The sequence below is a fragment of the Mycteria americana genome, chromosome 5, assembly GCF_035582795.1.
Source record: "Mycteria americana isolate JAX WOST 10 ecotype Jacksonville Zoo and Gardens chromosome 5, USCA_MyAme_1.0, whole genome shotgun sequence".
In the NCBI taxonomy this organism is placed as follows: Eukaryota; Metazoa; Chordata; class Aves; order Ciconiiformes; family Ciconiidae; genus Mycteria; species Mycteria americana.
The window spans coordinates 20007916-20027955 of record NC_134369.1 but is presented as its reverse complement, the minus strand read 5'-3'; the positions used below and the strand labels follow the sequence as shown (position 1 = coordinate 20027955).

The 20040-nt window shown below is 37.6% G+C and overlaps 1 protein-coding gene across 6 annotated transcripts in view; it reads right to left on the bottom strand.

Moving 5' to 3' along the window:
- CHID1 (chitinase domain containing 1) overlaps window positions 1-20040 on the bottom strand; it is a 131453-nt gene that overhangs the window by 60722 nt on the left and 50691 nt on the right. For all 6 annotated transcript variants that reach the window (XM_075502363.1, XM_075502367.1, XM_075502365.1 and 3 more), the window contains 2 exons: window positions 18262-18363; window positions 15703-15858 (listed from right to left, as the gene is read on the bottom strand). In XM_075502363.1, the coding sequence (XP_075358478.1) occupies window positions 15703-15858; window positions 18262-18363 (258 nt within the window). The remainder of the gene's footprint in view (window positions 1-15702; window positions 15859-18261; window positions 18364-20040) is intronic.

Genomic DNA, 20040 nt, shown 5'->3' with positions numbered 1-20040 from the left:
GGCAAGTATAATGAGATTTACAGCACTGGTAACATTATTGGACTGTTATTTGTTTCCATCATAGAAGAAACCCATTTCAATGTGCCTCTGGTACTGCTACAAGACAGTATCCATATATCCTTCTCTGACAAAGATTATTCTTTCTTGAATAGGCAACACTCAAAACTTTTACTCTGTACACTAACACAGAGGGGGAAAAAAGGGCAAATAATTTGGAATCTCCTCAAAGTCATTTCAAAGTAGATGAAAATATTATAACATCCCCAGACTATCCTTGAACATATAGTTTTGAGACAATCTTCTCCTTCTGCTACAAAGAGGACACTATAAAATGACCTTCCTTGTTTAGCTATAATGGAGGAAAATGCTGCCAGCTAATATTGTGAAGGAAGAGAAAGGAAATGTCAACATTTTCAAAAACACATTTTCAAAATCCAAACCAAGGTCCCTTGTTACACAATATTCTAGTATTATTCTTAATAAAGGCCAAAAAAACCCCACAATAAAGCAACTCACTGGCCAAACTCTAAACTTATTTCATTCTTTTAAGGGTTGCAAAAAATGGTCAAAAAAGCTCCCCTTCTGCAGGCTATCAAATAAGGCAGAATATTCTATGACTTCCCTTTATTTATTCTCTCCCAGCAGCTCTGGCAACCATAAAGAGAAGGAAACAAAGGACAGAATTGTTACCCACTGGAGGGCTGGAGAAAGGCTGAGTTCTCTAGCTCATTTCATGAGATGACTCTTCACAGAATCACAGAATCATATAGGTTGGAAAAGACCTTTAAGATCATCGAGTCCAACCGTTAACCTAACACCACCAAGACCACCACTATACCACGTCCCTAAGCACCTCATCCAAACGTCCTTTAAATACCTCCAGGGATGGCGACTCAACCACCTCCCTGGGCAGCCTGTTCCAATGCTTGATAACCCTCTCAGTGAAGAAAAATTTCCTAATATCCAGTCTAAACCTCCCCTGGCGCAACTTGAGGCCATTTCCTCTTGTCCTATCACTTGTCACCTGGGAGAAGAGACCGACCCCCACCTCTCTACAACCTCCTTTCAGGCAGTTGTAGAGAGCAATAAGGTCTCCCCTCAGCCTCCTTTTCTCCAGGCTAAACAATCCCAGCTCCCTCAGCCGCTCCTCATAACACTTCTGCTCCAGACCCTTCACCAGCTTCGTTGCCCTTCTCTGGACTCGCTCCAGCACCTCAATGTCCCTCTTGTAGTGGGGGGCCCAAAACCAAACACAGTATTCGAGGTGTGGCCTCACCAGTACCGAGTACAGGGGCACGATCACTTCCCTACTCCTGCTGGCCACGCTATTTTTGATACAAGCCAGGATGCCATTGGCTTTCTTGGCCGCCTGGGCACACTGCTGGCTCATATTCAGGCGGCTGTCAACCAACACCCCCAGGTCCTTCTCTGCCAGGCAGCTTTCCAGCCACTCTTCCCCAAGCACTGTCACTCTTGCACTGTCACTTGCATGATAAATATTATTTACCTGAACCACTGTTGATACAAAACATGTTTAGGAAGCAAAAGTTCAGTTTATTTCCCATGAGAGTGAATTATTTTTTTCCCTGACTTTCCAGCAATCCTGGTGGAGGATTTTGCTTGTTTAATAGACTCCACATTTGCCATTTTTTCTCCATGTCAAAAATCTATCCTCCAGACAAATTGTCTGGAGAGACAAAGCAAAGCGACTCCATTCATGAAGATTATATTTAGCAGGAAACTAAGACAAACAACTAGCAAGAGTCTGAAGGTGCAGGATACAAGGCAGTAAGTGAGGGTAATAGGAAGAGCCTTTAAGAGAAATCAGACGAATCAGGAATCAAGAAGAACAAGAGATAATGCCTAGGACTCGTTAAATAACTGATGAAATGTATATGATTAAAATAATTCAGGAAACTGGAAAATACAAAAAGCTATTATTGGGTAAGGCAAAACACATCTTTGCTTTCAGTGAAAAGATCGGATGTTACTTCTAACACCTCAGAAAAACCCAACCAAAACACAAGCATAGCCCAGTTAAGGTCTCTAGCTGACACCCAAGTATTTATTATACTATTACTGCCCAGTGTTCTTCAATTTTGCATTACCTATATTCACCATTGCTCTGAACAATGTACCACAGTCTTTTTATGTTAAGTGGTATCTTTTCAATTTTAGATACAGAATTGCTAAGAAAGCACAAACTGCATATTGAAATAAATTCCATCTGTACTAAAAATCTCAGTATTTGCCAAAGTTCAAAGGCAGATCTCTTACCGGCAATACTCCTAGAACTAAAATACATACACCTTTGCTTTTCTGATAGTTCAAATAAAGGGGAAGAGGTTAAATAAACTGCTAAGGTTTCACAGTGAAGTCAACAGCAGAATTGAGAAAAAAAAAACGGAAAAGAGCAGTTTTAGTTCTATTAAAAATTCTGCCTTTTCACCATCATATTCCTTTCCTTTCCCTTCAGAAACATAACCTTGAATTTTTATTTTGCTAGCCAAAAGAACAAGGGTCTCTCTCCACAGATGCCTGACTGTTTTGAGTAATCTTTCCTATCATTTCCTTTCCAAACTCCAGAACAGTTCTAGTCTTATATTACAGTTTGCTTTGGAGGGTATGGGGGGCTTTGTTCCCCCCTGACATAGCACCGTTAGTGATCAGGCATATTGACTGGAAATACAGATTTAGCAAAAATACAAAGGAAAGGAAAACATTTATACTGCACTGTTCTCCTCATACCATGTTGGCAGTAGCCAGTAGTGAAAGACGCAGGCCTCAGTCCGACAGTCCCAGCAAAAAAAACATTCTGAAGGTGGAAAGTCGTATGTCACAAGGTCAGGTTGTTTAAAGGATGGCTTCAACTTAGAATAATAAAAGCTGTATTTAAACATAAATAGAAACTGTTCATTGGAGGTGCAAAAGGCAAGGCAGGTCATCTAGTTAAAAGCATAGCTTCAGGCGATGGGATTCGAAAGTTCTAGTCAAAGGTCACAAATGCATCTCTTAAATTAGATGGCTACTTCAGGACAAATTGACTATTTGAAGCTGTTCTTTTTTGTTAAAACAGTAGAACAATAATTCCAGATAAAGATTCCATTGATCAGTGATTGCTTTATTATTCTATTAAACTTGGAAACATGGCTACAGAAAAGTAATCAGTGCATTACAATGATTAAAATGGCAAAAAACTAAAAGACAGACAACAAGGGAAACTGAGGACATTTTGTGCCATTACACTAGAGCATTATAATATGGTCATCCACAATGTATGTTACACCTAATATCCTAATACTAAAACTACTTGGGTTTTATGCATCCTTAATAAGATAATCGTATTAAATGGCAAGATGCTCCAACCTTTAACAGCTATGAAAGATTACATACAGAGAATCATTGCTCCACATACTGAAATGAGCAGCTCTATAAAGAAGTTAAATTCAATATTTGAGCACTTTGCAGTAAATAAGTAGATAATTCTATCACTTATGCTGCAATTTTATGTTTTTTATTTCTTTCTTCAAGGCCCAGCACCTGCGTAGAAACAGTCAACCTACTTTTCTTTTTTTTAAAATATGACTCAGACTTACTTCTGCAAGGATTTTTTTTCCTGTATTTCTATAAATATTGCTAGTTCAACTTATCTATTACTGGCTACCAGAGAATACAATTAGACTGTGGAAAGTAAAATCAGCTTTAAAACTGACATAATAGTACTGAATGAATAAATAAATATACCAGAATTTTTCACATTATGCATTTATACAAATGAGGGAAGGTTAATTTCAAAAGCTTTCTCTCTCCCATTACTCTTCTTGCCTTTATGTCTGATTTTGTGCTGGCTGAGGACTCATTTTCATGAACCAGTAGTTTTTCAACAGATGTGGATTATCTGAGCTGCAGGCTTTATGCGTAAAGTATGCTAAAATAGATAAATGTTAAAGTGTGTTTCTTGTTCCTAATAACAATCAAAACAAAGCTTTCAAGCTGAAAATTTAATGTGAAAATAAGCTCTGAAAATAAATTTATCCCGTGAACAAAAAGTTCACATTGTATAAATCAGTAGCTTTTTAAAAATTTTCAGCTCAAGAAACATCCTATTACTAAAATTCAGATACCAAAGAAATTAAAGCTGCCACAACATTTTAATTGCAGAGATTTCCAAACTCATGCAAGGAGGAACAGACACTTAAACAGCAGATAAATGTCAGAATCCAAAAAACATTCAGAACAGTGGTCAAAATATAAACAGCCAAGCAGAAAATATGGCCTAGATTAACTACTACTCCTCTAGTGGTCTAAGAGAACATTTTGGAATATAGGATACTAAGGAGGTAGGAAAAAAAAATTTGGAAATAACCTATTCTTAAAATTTTAAACCCTCTATAGGTACTAGAGTGAATTACACTAGACTGCTTCAGTGGTTTTTCTACACAGAATGTACAGAAATAACAGTGTTAAAACTGCAAAGAAAACTTCCCATCAGATCCATGTGAACAGAAACACTAATTTCAAATGAGAAGCTGTCAACATGTAGCAGAGAGGGTGATCTTAGATTGTATCGATTGCTAAGAAGGGAATTCTAGTAACTAACTGTACTGACCTTGGAGAAAGTGAATGGAAAAGAGATTATTTAGAATGTAATTCTGAACAGCACATGTCAAAATATGTATATTAATGTCATTTGAAACTGACATTAATATACATATTTTGTATATTATATTTCTGGCTCTATGTCAGCTCTAGAAAACAGAATTTTTTCCATGCTCCAAAATTACTATTTTTGAAGACATTTACTTTTCCTTACTGCAGCTAAAAGATCACTTTTCCTGTTCAAGTACTGAGGAGTCCTTCAGAACAAATTTTCACCTGTTGCCACTGACTCCCTACTACTTACATCTATCTACTAATGCACTTGAAGATTTTAAGTTTATGTTCCTAATACACTCCTATTTGTACACCTCTTTCTCACAGTACTATAAAACAGATTCTAACAAAATATTACTTATCCTGGAAAATCTTACTGTATATACTAATGCATGCCATCACTCCTTTATTATGCAGCTTGATAATGACCATTTCACAAAAGACTAATGGCAAATGGTTTCTTTGCAAATTATCAGTGTTTTACTTGAGACAAGATCATGATTCAATATCAGATTTTTGCTTTAAAAACCCACAGATTTTCAATTATTCTTAACACATTTGCTAAATAAATGCTGCCAGTCAACTATAGGGTTCCCGGCGTATCTTATCTTAATATTCCCTTTATGGATTTTCTCAAGGAAGACTCTAGGGATAAAGAGCAGAAAGAAAACTCTTCATTTTTGGAGAGGTTTTCAGATCTGACTGAAATTTATTGGTGGGGCTCTCTGTAAGCTTGACATATTACCAGCAGTCGTATGGGGCTTTTTTTTTTTATCTGGGGAGAGACTAAATTTACTTTACACTTATCAAGTACCTTAGTTTCTCCTGACTTAAATTTTAATTGATTTTCTTAAGACAAAGCTGGCTTTGGTTGACAGTTTCCATCACCAGACCGATCAGTTTTCTTTCATTATTATATTTGTGTAGAAGAATAAAAAGAACAGCAAAAATTTTCTTATTTAGAAACAATTATACTCAAGAATGAGTATCACACAAACACTGCTATACTTGGCTATGCTTTTAAATGGAAGCACTGTGTCTGCTGCCCTTATCTCATAGTTCTAAAAACCTTAATTGGCATCTTCAAGGAAGGCTTATGGAGACACTGACACTTAAGATTTCAATCTTTGCAATATGATATCCACTTTACACATAGAAATGCTTATAATATTGTTTTCCAGGGTCAAATGTAAGAGCAATTACAAATTACAAACAATTTACCATTCATCTTTAACTATTTTACTCATTCCCCATCTTCAAATTCATTTTCCCAAGGATACATATATCAGCAAAAAGAAAATTGTTCAGGAGGACTTCGATATGCAAACTCAAGTACAGAAACAAAACCAGGGTAAACTAAACACTTTGGAATGCCTGGACCCAGCTAAGGCATAATGTAAAAAAAAAAAAAAAAAAAACCAAAAAAAAAAACAAAACCAAACCCAAACCCAAACCCAAAACCCAACAAATTGTTAAAAACAGTGCTATTCCAATACAGAAGAAACTAGATTTTTAATTTGTAAGTAAGCAGCAATCAAGGTGATATGAGACATCTATATCATACTTATAATTCAAAACATCAGTGTTAATTGCAGAGACACTACGCTCCCCATGATGTTTTCATCATGTATTCACTAGGTAATGAGGGCTCAGCAATGCCAGTTTGCCATGATCATATTAGTTTCCAATGTTTGGTACATAAAGGTCTCCCTAAGGATGCATGTCTCTGATTTCTCTCCATATGCTCATAATCCACAAATGCTAAAATCTAGGACCAATTCTATAGGTTATTCTTCCCAATAGCAATCATAACTTCACTCACACTGTCAATACTAAAATATATTCCACAACTATATTGAGTTTTCTCAAGCTGTCTAGTGCCTCATTACTATAAAACGTAGAATTCAGTGAAAGGTAACTATATCTAAATCCATTAAAACTAATTCAAAGCAGTGCAAGAATGTGGAAAGTGACAGCTTCATTGACTTTTACCTTTCCAGGTTTATGGCTCCAAGTGACCAGCATATTAAGCACAGACCTCTAACACACAACTACTCCTCAGCTGGAAACACCTTAAGAAAATAAGTTACTGGGACACAAAGCTTTCACTCAAACAGGAAGAAATTCATCTTGTAAAACACTGATGTCTTTAAATTTTGGTAAATACAAGGAAACACTACTGATAAGATGACCTCCTCTGGGTTTTAACCATTGCAGTAGATAATTTTATATCCAAGACCGCAAGCACCACCTGCTATCTACACCTCCACCCTGTATTTGAGGTTGGCAGTAGGACTATCCCCAACCTTACAGAAACTGGGTCACAGAACTTGCAGATTCCATTTTAACCCTCTCACCCGATCAACATCCTCACTCACAAACAGGGAAGTGTACATACCTGCTCTAAGCCTGGCAATACAGCTACCTTGAACTTTACATGAAATACCATTCTAGAGGAATTTTCTTTTCCCTCCCCAACCTTAAGGGCAGGTAAATAACAAAAGGCAGAAGCTATTTGCAAAAGGTTTACAAAGATGTGGTATATGGAGAGATTTTTAGTTTTTTCAAAGACAGATTCTTTCTAAAATAGGGTAACAAAACCAACATTTGATTTAAACATGGAAATGACATACATAAAACTGTCAGAAAGAGGTAACTATTTAGGATATATAGATATATTTGGGGCATAATCTTGTAAATTTCATTGAGTTGCCAAGTAACTAATTTGTAATAATTTTCATAATACTATATTTTTTTCCTAAAAGTAGATTAAGTATCAGAATCTGCCTTGATTTCCATTTGAGCTATGAACAGCACTACATTCTAGTAACATTCTGAAATGCAACTCTCCTATTTTTAGAGCACAAAATCCAAAAACTATTTCAGCTAAAATTTATTACTCAACATTTCTAAATCCATTTTCCTAAAATAGGCATGAACTAATTTAGGGGGAAAAAAACCCATCTCCCTCTACTTCCTAGTGTTAATAACATACTGAAATATCTCATAAAAATGTAAAGAAATAATTTATTGGACCTTATACTGCTACTGAATGTTATCAGCAGAAACCTCATTCAATCACCTGCTGTATAACTCCAAGTGTAAACAAGCTGTTTGCACAAATCAAAAGCTGTTAATGTTGTGGAACATACTTGCAGTTCTATTACTTCAAAGACTCTGTAGCTATACGCTCCATTACTATTTTCTGTAAGTATTACTTCAAGGCTTCAAGCCTATTCTTAAGTCTTATATATTTCCACACTGGCTCTTGACTCAGTTATCAAGTCCTTCCATCAGGAATTAGATCACTCTGCATACTTACGATAGCTGCTTTTCTCTAGAATTGTAATAAACATGCACATTTATTCTTGCCCTCTGAAACAACTGTGCACAAAAAACAGCCTTGAGAAATGTTGAAATATTTTTACAGACGTTTTTCCACTGCCCTATGCAAAGAGTAATCAATATGTTTTGTAACTTTACCTTTTTTTTTTTTAATTGTACTGTTTAAAAGTATCGTGTCAAAATGAAAGGAGGCATTTAAATTTTATGATTCTGCCCACATCAAACTTCTAGTTCCCATCAGGATTGAGATTTTACAAGAAAAACTAACACCATGCTTTGGTCTGCATCATGGAGCAGTCTCAGAGTGCATGAAATAGATGCTTTTTTTTTTTTTTGATGAAACAACAGCAGAAGAGGCACTCTAACTCCTAATGATTTTCAGTCCATAGGACCAGACTAGAGTCATCCCAAAGAAAAAAAGCCCCAAAGCCTCATTGTGTAAGCACTGGGTCCCCAGCACCACTTTTGTGCCAGCCTGCTTAACAGCATACACATCGCCAAGTAATGAAGACATGACTTCAGCAGATTAGGAAAAAAAGCAAAGAACTGTGCTTTATCAGGATTACCCTAAGTTTCAGAGCTTGCTAAGTAAAGCTTTGAAAGTGGTGCTCTTTAGCAAATGAAGGAGTATATAATTGTCTTCCTATAAATTCAACCAACTGAAATTATATTTGAGTTACCAAGAAAGTTAATTCCAACTTTTAAATCTACACTGATGATATTCAGATTAGTTTCAATAGGCCTATAAAAAGTCATATCTTGGTTTTAATTCTGACTGCTTTCCCAACAATCATGGCAATTCAATTCACTGAACGGACTAATGCTAAAATTAGGTAATGAGGATTGCAAGATCAGTTTAAGATTAGAAAAACTCCAAGCAGAGAAAAACTCCAACTTTTAAGGCTTAAAAGAAAAGCCTGTTAAAAAACCCAAGCATACACTATACATCAAACAATGCCCCTCCTTCAACAAAATACAAGTGATCTCATCACTGTCGATTTTCTAGTAAAGAGAATAGACAATCAGAGTCTGGCTCTATTTAAGTTGCAAGATAAACAAGCCGTGCCTTACAGTATCTGTATTCAGAAATATGTATTCCATTATTCTTCAAGCCAGCCCAATTTTTCAATCATCAGACACACTAATCAACAAAAAAGTGGTTCACATAATCAAGACCAATGGGGGAAGCAACTTTGACATAAAACAGTCAGGGGGGAATGGGACAACACCACACACCAAGAAAAACAAAACAAATTAAAACCACAAACAAACCAAAATCCCAGGATGTATTTTTCTCAGGTAACTTTTTCCCAGGATGTAGATCTCCCAGGTTAGAAATAAGAGAAGAACATCCAGCTGCCTGGAGCCAACACTTCAGTCCATGCATCCCTGTCAGTGGTGGCTAGGTCCCAGGGTGACTTATAAACTTCATCCAGGCTGCTGTCTTTTGGCTCAAAAAGAGGAGGACTTCATGATTTCAGAATCAGAAGCTTCCCAGAGGAATCCATACTGCACATGATCCAACAAGTCAGCACAGTGCACTTAGCCAGCTCTAGGCTAACTCATATAAAGACACCAAGCATTTTCAGAGGCCCTTTTCACACTCATCCCCAACTGATTTGCAATGGAACTGAACACAATGAGTATCTTGTGGGGGACAGTCAACATCAGGCAAAAATTAATCATTATTCTTTCAGCACTGAGCATGAGAGAGGATGGGGCAACGGGAGCTAAGGGAAGGAGAAGAATCTGGATACACGCAGAGTGTTACCTTTTCTGTGTTGTTTGTTAATCACCACATATTTGAAGATTCAGTCAGGGCTAGTAGTGGTTTTAGGTCCATCACTAGTGATCTCAAGCCCAAATAAGGCTTCCAAAGCAATGAGTTTCTTTCACTTTACTTTACACTGAGTGCAGACACCCACTTGCAAATCTATGAACATAAGTAAGTTTAATTTACAGTAAAGGTTTCTGGCTTTTCCCTTTGTTTTAAACCACAGAAGTATTTTTCCCAATTCTGTCATGCTATCTTTTAATGGTTAGAGTACAGCAAGACAGTAAAGAACTATATCATTATTATTTTGTCAACATTTGACTGCCTAAATATTGCCTGTAGCAAATTTACTATTAAAAAAGATCCTGAGAAACTGAAGAGCACATTTCACAGCCATATGCACACCATTTAAAATGTACATCACAACTGACTACATTCCTTTTAAAACAGATGCACTGAGATATACATGCTCAGCCACAGCCAATATGCCATTGTACAACTCCACTTCAGAACCAACTATTTGCCTAATAAACAACAAGCCACCTTTCCCTCTGTGTTTTTCATAAAACCCAATTATAACAGCTCTTTTATTTAACATCATATTTACAACTTGGAAAAGTTGAAATATGATAATACCTTTACTTTGCAAGATGTTCTGTCTACTTTATATGAATTAGCTAGTCTTTCAGCTAACAGGTCACCCTCACCTTCCATTCCTAAAGGGAGGAAGTGACAGATATACCATGGAAGCCACACATAACAGAATATCCCAAAGGGAATTTAATAGAATAAACCTCTTCACAGAATCACAGAATCGTATAGGTTGGAAAAGACCTTTAAGATCATCGAGTCCAACCGTTAACCTAACACTACCAAGACCACCACTATACCATGTCCCTAAGCACCTCATCCAAACGTCCTTTAAATACCTCCAGGGATGGCAACTCAACCACTTCCCTGGGCAGCCTGTTCCAATGCTTGATAACCCTTTCAGTGAAGAAAAATTTCCTAATATCCGGACTAAACCTCCCCTGGCGCAACTTGAGGCCATTTCCTCTTGTCCTATCACTTGTTACCTGGGAGAAGAGACCGACCCCCACCTCTCTACAACCTCCTTTCAGGTAGTTGTAGAGAGCAATAAGGTCTCCCCTCAGCCTCCTTTTCTCCAGGCTAAACAATCCCAGCTCCCTCAGCTGCTCCTCATAACACTTCTGCTCCAGACCCTTCACCAGCTTCGTTGCCCTTCTCTGGACTCGCTCCAGCACCTCAATGTCCCTCTTGTAGTGGGGGGCCCAAAACCAAACACAGTATTCGAGGTGTGGCCTCACCAGTACCGAGTACAGGGGCACGATCACTTCCCTACTCCTGCTGGCCACGCTATTTTTGATACAAGCCAGGATGCCATTGGCCTTCTTGGCTACCTGGGCACACTGCTGGCTCATATTCAGCCAGCTGTCAACCAACACCCCCAGGTCCTTCTCTGCCAGGCAGCTTTCCAGCCACTCTTACCCAAGCCTGTAGCATTGCATGGGGTTGCTGTGGCCCAAGTGCAGGACCCAGCACTTGGCCTTGTTAAACCTCATACAATTGACCTCGGCCCATCGATCCAGCCTGTCCAGGTCCCTCTGCAGAGCCTGCCTACCCTCCAGCAGATCAACACTCCCACACAACTTGGTGTCATCTGCAAACTTACTGAGAGTGCACTCGATCCCTTCATCCAGATCATTGATAAAGATGTTAAACAGAACTGGCCCCAACACAGAGCCCTGGGGAACACCGCTTGTGACCGGCCACCAACTGGAATAAACTCCATTCACCACCTCTCTTTGGGCCCGGCCATCCAGCCAGTTCTTTACCCAGCGAAGAGTCCACCCGTCGAAGCCATGAGCAGCCAGTTTCTCCAGGAGAATGCTGTGGGAAACCGTGTCAAAGGCTTTACTGAAGTCTAGATAGACAACATCCACAGCCTTTCCCTCATCCACTAGGCGGGTCACCTTGTCATAGAAAATGACATGATAGCCTTTGATTTATATTGCTTTTAATTCACAGCTAACAATGAAGTTTATCAGTTCTCTTTTGGTCCAGGTCATAAAGGCTACATATTTAAGACAGCATGGAATGGAAAACACCACTGCACTCCTGTCTAACCTCCCATGAGAAGGCAAAAGAAAACAATGGGTATTACTGCAACTGAAATATAATGTTCCAATGATTAAGAGAGATTCTGAAGAGCAGATAGGTAAAGGCAAAAAAAGTACGTTGGAATTAAAAAGCTCATGAGATTGAGGGGCTTGTTGATCTACTACAGGTCTCAAAAAGGACTCAAAGGTAAAGATTCTGCAGAAAGGCTAAACAATTTCTTAAGCTTCAGGGTATAATCAAAAATTATTTACCCAAGACATACACTTTCGAGATGAAGAAGAAATACTGTCAGATTGTGGTATCAATAGAGGACATGCTGGAACAAACTGATCATTAGAGCAGCAAGTCAGCAACACCATATGGTTATATTCTGACAGGATTTTAATACAGTGGTTAGTTCTAATGACTGCATCTTAGCAGTTCAGACACCTGATTCTTGACAGCCAGAGGGCAGAAAACATTGCCAGAAGCACTAGAGGTGATTTGGGGAATCACAAGCACACCACCTTTGAGGCTTAGCATTTCATACAAATTATGTCAGAACTGATTATACACAGGAATGTAGTTTCCCTGCAGCTAAACAACAATCATACATGGTTGATTAAAGCACCCGAATGTGCTACAATCGCTGAGATTGACTCATTGTATCAACAAGTAATACTTGTGACCAAGCTGCAAGACAAACACATTGTTACTGCAAATATAAGCTGTAGTTCCTACTGTAAAAACACCCAAAGACAAACTACATTGTGCTGTAAAAGAAAAATTGTTTTCATTTCATCTAATCCTGATATATATATATGTACACAAGCACATACACATATTACTTTTCATGGCGTGTATGAAGGAAAAAGGATATTACATGGAAAGGTTGTATATCTTTTCAGCAAAATGGTAACCAAGTACTTCTACCTTTAGATTACATTCTACTATTAAAAAATACTGCCAGATAATATTTATGCAAACAGGAATTCTATTGACAGTTATTTTATGAACTTCTGGACTGAAAGAATATTCAGTGAATGAAATCTACCTATATTCAGAGCCTCTTTCTATCACATAATTCCTATCCTACCAGCAAAGGTTTCTGCATTCTGCATGTAATCCTATGTATAAGCTACACTAATAATCAATTTGAGCGCATACTACATTTACATCAAAGATCTTGAGAATATACAGCTTGTCACTGAAGCTTACAGTTCTCCAGCTCTCTTATTAAAGATGGATCAGGTTCCAACGAATATGCTTCAACAAGACAGTGTGCACCTTACAGTGTGCCAAGGAGCATTGGCATGTTGGAGACCTGTACATGCAATAAATTCCAGATGCAAAAACCTGAAGAGAAACCTACAACAAAAAAGTTCATACCCACCATACTGCACTTAACTGAATAGATATTGAATTTTAATACCAGTACTTTAGCTTAACATCACTATCACTACAACATATGGAGGATGCCTTAAAGGAGCCATGACTCAAATCTGTAACATTTTTTATAGGTCATGACTAACACTGGATTACAGTCACCAAGAAACTGGAAACTCAAATTCACTAAGGAGCCAAGGTGAGAAAAACAAATAATCAAGCCATCCACTTCTACACTAGACAGAGATTCTGAGCAGCCTTTTTAGGTAGTATGAAGCAGGTACAAAAATGAGAAGGAATAGGATCAGCCTCAGCCATGTGTCTTATTAGAGAACAAAAAAAACCTGATGTAGCCAGAGTATTAATAATGGAATACGAGGGAAGCTTTTTTGGAGGGAGGGGGGAAGAGCATCTCTGAACAAGCTGTGCCCATTCTGGCATTCAATTGGATATGATAGTGATAGTTTTTGAAGACTCACAGATGCTAGAAACTAGGACTTCCTTACAAACAGCTTGTTACCAATTAAGGGGCAGAAAGCTTACTTTACGCTAATAACCTTTTTTCTGTTTTCTTTATGTCAGAAGCTTGTCCCACTTTGAAGCTGGTTTACCTTGAACCTATTTTACTACTACATTACTACACGACATATACAGAAAAGACAAATACATAACTGTGCATGCTCAAAAATATATTTCTGGAAAAATAAACGTAACCATTGACCGATGTTTAATTGTAAGGTAAAGGCAGCAAAGTGAAAATTAATGTATTTTATGTATAAACTCAAAGCTTCTTAAAGACTTTGTCCAGAACCTTGCTTCTGGTAGATATCATGGTCTGTCAATGAATAACATGTTAACAGGACCATTCTCTGTATAAAACGTATTGTCCCATACTGTGCACCAGTGCCCTACACACAGGTAAACATAGCCTCTTTCAGTAAAAGTTAGATTAATCATACATGACTCTTAGCTAGGATATTTTTGCCATTAATTGAAAAGCAACATGAATTAATACTATAATACAGTCCAGAAGAATCTATGAAAAGTAAAAGTAGTTGCCATCCTAGTTGTGCAGCATATTTTGAAGTGGAAACTTCATTCCAAAAGTTGCAGTTCAGAAAAAAGCAAGATCCTTTTATTCTGCTAGATAGTGCTATACTCCTACCTGCAAAAGGAACTGTAAATATTACAGCAAAGCTACATTAATTGCGCTGAGCTTGTATTATTAGGCTTGTAAATCAACAATGCTTTGACTATTGAGTATTTTTCCTGCCTAACCACTACAGCTAACTTTACAGAAGCCATTCTGATATATTCACTATATACCTTTCACTGTAGGCAATGGCTTTATTTTCCCCACCCTGTAGTCATTTTCTGTTATTCAGCCAGATTCAGACACAATTCAGCACTGGGAGAAAACTGTGTCTACAGTATTATACCCCTGCAAACAGTCAAGGTGAAGCAGGAAGACAGCAGAGGCAAGTGCAATGATGACAAAATGTTTGTGTAACTGAAGGCATGGACATAAAAAAACTCAGGCCCTTACCTTATACAATCCACCTCAGATAGTATTTCAAGGCCTAACAAGCAATTTGTTACTATATTGAAATATCCTGGTGTAATGAACTTAGTAACCTGTGAAAGTGAGAACAGTTGCCTCTTGCGCTTTAGGCTTGTTTCCACTTGGCTTGGTTCTATTTTATAAATTAAAAACAAACTTCTGAACAAACCTGATTTTCCTGCCAAATTCACACTGTTTTTCTTGCTTTTTCTTCTGGCTTGATGTACTATATCCTGACTGTATTTCTACAAAGCTCACTGTTATTATAGGTGGTTATTACTCAAAACTAAAACAACAATTTTCCTCTGAGAATCAATATAAAATTTCAGGCTGGCTTTGGAATACTTCCCTTTATCTTGTTATAGATTTTTGTCTCCAGATGAGCTTATTGCAGCTTTTTCTACTCAAAAGAAACTTGATGGCATATTGCTGTTTGAAACCAGTATCAAATTTCAAAGTAACTGGTAACAACTTCAGGAGCAGAGAGAAACAACCTTTAGGTCAACTGCATGAACCCCCAAAACAATACAGAGCATAAGAGAACACTGCAGAACATTTTAACACAAAGATGGCAAACTGCTTGTACAAACACGGCTAGAGGAAAGAGGGAAAACTACACAAATTATTTTTCCATAGGAGTTCTGACAGGATAACTGTGCCATCTATCTGCACTTCTGTACAGGGAAGAGAAGTTACAGGTCTTACTCAAACTGGTGAGCTACTATTCCATGTGCAGATTTATCACTTTTTCCATTTCTGTATTACTAACACATCCATTATTTCTAAAGAAGAATATTTGCGAATTTATGAGTTTTGTAAGAATATACCATACATAAGTACTCACTATCCAGAGAAGTCTTACCTGCTACCAACGATTGGCTCCCCAGAGGCTCCCAAAGCAGAATAGTCCATGCCATAGAAATTCAACCCTAGAAGTATTTTATTCCTCCATTTTGAATCAGGATCCAGTACTTGAACACAGGCTCGTACCCAGGGAAGAGGGGAATTCGGACCAGGTCTGTCAAGTTAGCAAAAATGAAACAGGTTGTCAGAAAAAGTACACGTTCACTCTCAGCCTTCTCTTTTTGACTAGTGTAATTGTAAAGAGCAAACTATGGCACACAAAAATCAGTGAAGGTTAACCTACAATCCTATGAAGGTTAAATGCACATTCTTCAGTGGCTTGAAGTACTGATGTACAAAACATGCTTGCCCCACTCTTGACTTTGTGATTCACTTCTAAGGTGAAGGGATACAAAACTCCTTACAGTGAGTAAGAAAAGGTTTCCACCTAGCACATTTTCTCTGTCACTGGGCCTGGCACAATGCCCACATGATAATTCAACACTCTGTATGACTTCAGTTGTTTTCCAATACCATCCTCAATGTTTTTACTGTAAACTGGCACAACATACTGGGACAAAATCCACCATTTACTTACAGAAAGAACTACAAAATCAGTGACTGGTAAGCAAGACAGGTTTCAATGATCGTTTAACACTTACTTAAGGATAAAACCCTAAATAGGCTATTACCTAACAAAAAGCAACATTAAGAGAAAGAGTAGAACCTTAATACACAGAGTAATTGAATTGTCATACATATAGTATCAGGATATCGTGCTCATTCCATTCCTATCTCATCAGAGAAGAGAGCAGGCTTTATCGCAAACACTCACTAAACATGATAAAAGGCACTCACTAACATGATAAAAGGAAAAGCATATTCTAGTCTTACAAATATCAACATCTACTCCATACTAATTATCTGCCTCAAAGCCTTTGGGATATCTGTGCCATTAAAACTCAATGTGCTAATACAGTACAGGAATGTTGCTGGAAATTGTGTTTATATGTAAAGGCAAAAAATTGTGAAAAAAACCCCATGTATTATCCTGTATTTCATATACTCAGACCACTCAAAGCAAATTCAAGCAATAACAATTTGAATTCTTTTTATCAAATCCTTTCTCAGACTAAAAGCATAACGTCTCAGAAACTACATTTATTTCAAATACAATGGGTGTGAACTGAAGAATGCTTTCCCTCCTCTTTCAAGTAAAAAAGAGTAGCATCTCCAAGTCAGGCCTAAGTAACTTACAGTGCCAGTGAAAGCATAAAGATGTGACTGTACCATAGCAGAACCTGTGATTTTAACATGGCATAAAGCACAGTACAGCTTCGCCACACAGAAAAGATCCAGCCTACAGCACAGTATTTCAAAATGCATTCGGGGTTCCAGATGGGTTTGTATAGCCTGTACAAAAGCCCTTAGCACCTCATCTTCATAGATGTCAGATTTACCTAGAGGAAAGCTCAACTGGATACATCTATGCCGCATATTCCAGCAGGATAGTAACAAAAAACTGTTCTAACTTCAGTACACATTACTGCCTATGTTTGTTCTCCCCTAGGTAACTAGGCTTGAAGACGTAGAGCCAGGCCTAGGGAGAGACAGGAAAGAGATATATAAATTCTCTTCAGAAGAGGCTAAAGTCCCTTTCTGTTAAACCTGTCTAGACATTATCAAAATGCTAATATACTACAGGTGACAAAGGTTTTAGTGATGTAATAAACACAAAAATTATAGCATTTCTAAATCTGCCAGTTTACCACAAATATTAACTCTGGACAGCCACCTTGAAGCAAGATATACAGAATCTCCCAGGAACTGCAAAAGCATATCCTCACCTGCAATTTGGAGGTGAAATGAATCATGCTTTTGGAGAACAGTAACATAAAAGAGTCTCTGTAGAGACTAAGGACCTCTCAACTACATTGCTGTTCCACTTTCACACAGTTAAAAATATTAAGTTCCAGTTCATAAATATTAATGTACAAGAGTGGGGTTTTGTGTTATTTTTCAGACAGATTAGTTCCCTGATCTGGTTTGATGAACTGCTGCATAAGCAGCTGTATCAGTACAAGGGAGGAACTAGTGGAAGAATGGAAAAACATATTCAAGCATTAGCAGTGCTGGCAAAAGACAGTCTGCTGCCTCAGGATGAAGCAAATGAGTTGTCAATTGCGCTTTAAAGCTAATTTTTTCAACAATGACATGTACAAGATTATTCGTCTACCTATCATGCAGAACCATGCTAAATAATTAAAAACAAAAGAACCTGGCCTAGAAAAGAATAAGTGTCACAGAACTAGTAAAAGGATAATTTTTTAGCTTGAGTACAAAGTGTTTCACAATATCTGGGTGCCAAATATACACTGTTGTTAAACAATGTCCTGAGTTACTGGCTTGTTCAAAAATCACCTATCCTAATTACCAATCCAAAACTTTAGTATCTGATACGGTGAAAACACACCATCCACTTTACTAAAAAAACGAACTCATGCTGTAGATTTAGTAGTGACTTAACTGGGAATCAGTTCCTTCAGCAACCTTTTTCTAACGTTAGATGGCGTCTTACCGTTGTGGTGTTGAATAGTCGTATGTCATGAGACTGAAGCTGTCTATTGCTGAGGCCAACTGATCAAATTCTTTCTTTGTGAACATTCCCGGCTGGTTAGTCCTTTTAACACAAAGCAAAACAAAAACAACAGGAAGAGATAAATTACTACAATAACCTGGCTTATTCTCTCCCTCGGGTTTCATACCATTTGATCAGGTAAGAAAAATCTTTCATTCTGAGGTGGCAAAAAGAGATATTTCAGTGCCATTCTCGTAATAAATGTCTAAAAAAAAAAAAAAAAAAAAAAAATCAAATGCTACTTAGGTTGCCAGTGGGAATAATCAGACTTCCACAGCATACTTACCAAATAAGCATTTCCAGCATGGCTACAATAGTGATTATAAGGGCTGTGGACTAAGCAAATTGCCTTAGGTAGCAATCAACTGAACTCTAAAAGCTTTTACAAAACCTTAATTGCTTGGCCTGTCACACCGTTTTTGATACTTATAAAACTAAGTTATCTGAGCCATACTTAAATAAATGGATGGGTGCAGCTGTTGATACAAAACCATAAACCAAAGGTAATTTTTTTATTAATCTCAAAAAGAACAATAATTTCAGCTTGTACTGTACTTAAGAAATTTTCTCTCACCAGTGAAAAACATTTTAGTTTCTTTTCATTCCCCTCCAAAAAAGTCCTAAAAAGCAGAAGGCTAATACAACTGCCTGCTTTTAGCAAAAGACTACACAAACCTCTTTTCTTTAGACAAAACCACATTCATTTCTTTTTTCTTGGGCGGGCGGAACTCCATTCTATGACCTTCATTAGACAGAAGTCTAGTTATGCCTTCTGCATATCTTCATATGAAATATGGAACACAATTCTTACTTCCCCCTTTTTCTGCTTATTCTTGATTTAAAAGAAATCTAGCACTGGGTTAATATCTACCTTAGCTTCATGGGTGAAGGGGTGTATTTTTGACAGTTTTAGAATCAGAGACTACTGACTTCCTTCAACCATTCAACTCAGAAACAATTAATGCACACAAGTTGCCTGAAAACATTGAATCCATTTCAAAGATAATTCATAACTTCAAACTAGCAGCACACATAGCAGAGCAGGGAACATAAGGCAGCCTTAACCATATTGCAAGAACTAAAAAGGGAGAAGCTGCTGCCAGGAGAACCATGTCCTCAGCCAGAGGGCTCAGAAGCATGTTGACATGAGACAGACAGGTAAAGAAGTAGCATATTGTCCTAAATAGCCTGGGAGAGCAGGGTTCATAGGGGAACATTTTAAAAGAAAAGAAAAGAACAAAAAGGTGGTTTAACAGCTACGAACTCTGTGGTGTGACCCTGCCATTCAAGAAGCAGACTTAGAGGATTGTTCAAGATTCCTTTAGAGAGTAGAGGAGAGAGACTGAAGAGTCCGGACCTTCCCAGTAATATCACAAACCACTACTTGATCTAGAAATTAGTAGGAAACCCCTATCTAGACAAGGTACATGTTAAAACCACTCACATTCCATGTTAAACATAAAACCCAAAAAGATGCCCAGTGACAGATGCAAGTAATAAACTGAAAAATCACTTACTTTGACCCTTATTACTTTTGGATCAGTGTGCAAATTCTCCATCCATCAATATGTGCTGAGTGGATCACCAGAGCATAACAGCATTCATTTATCAGATTACAAGGACACTTTCTGTTCCATCACATTAGGAAAGAGGTTAACAGAGTACAGGTTACAAGAGTGGGGCAGATTAAATCATTTAACATGCCTGTCATGCTATAAG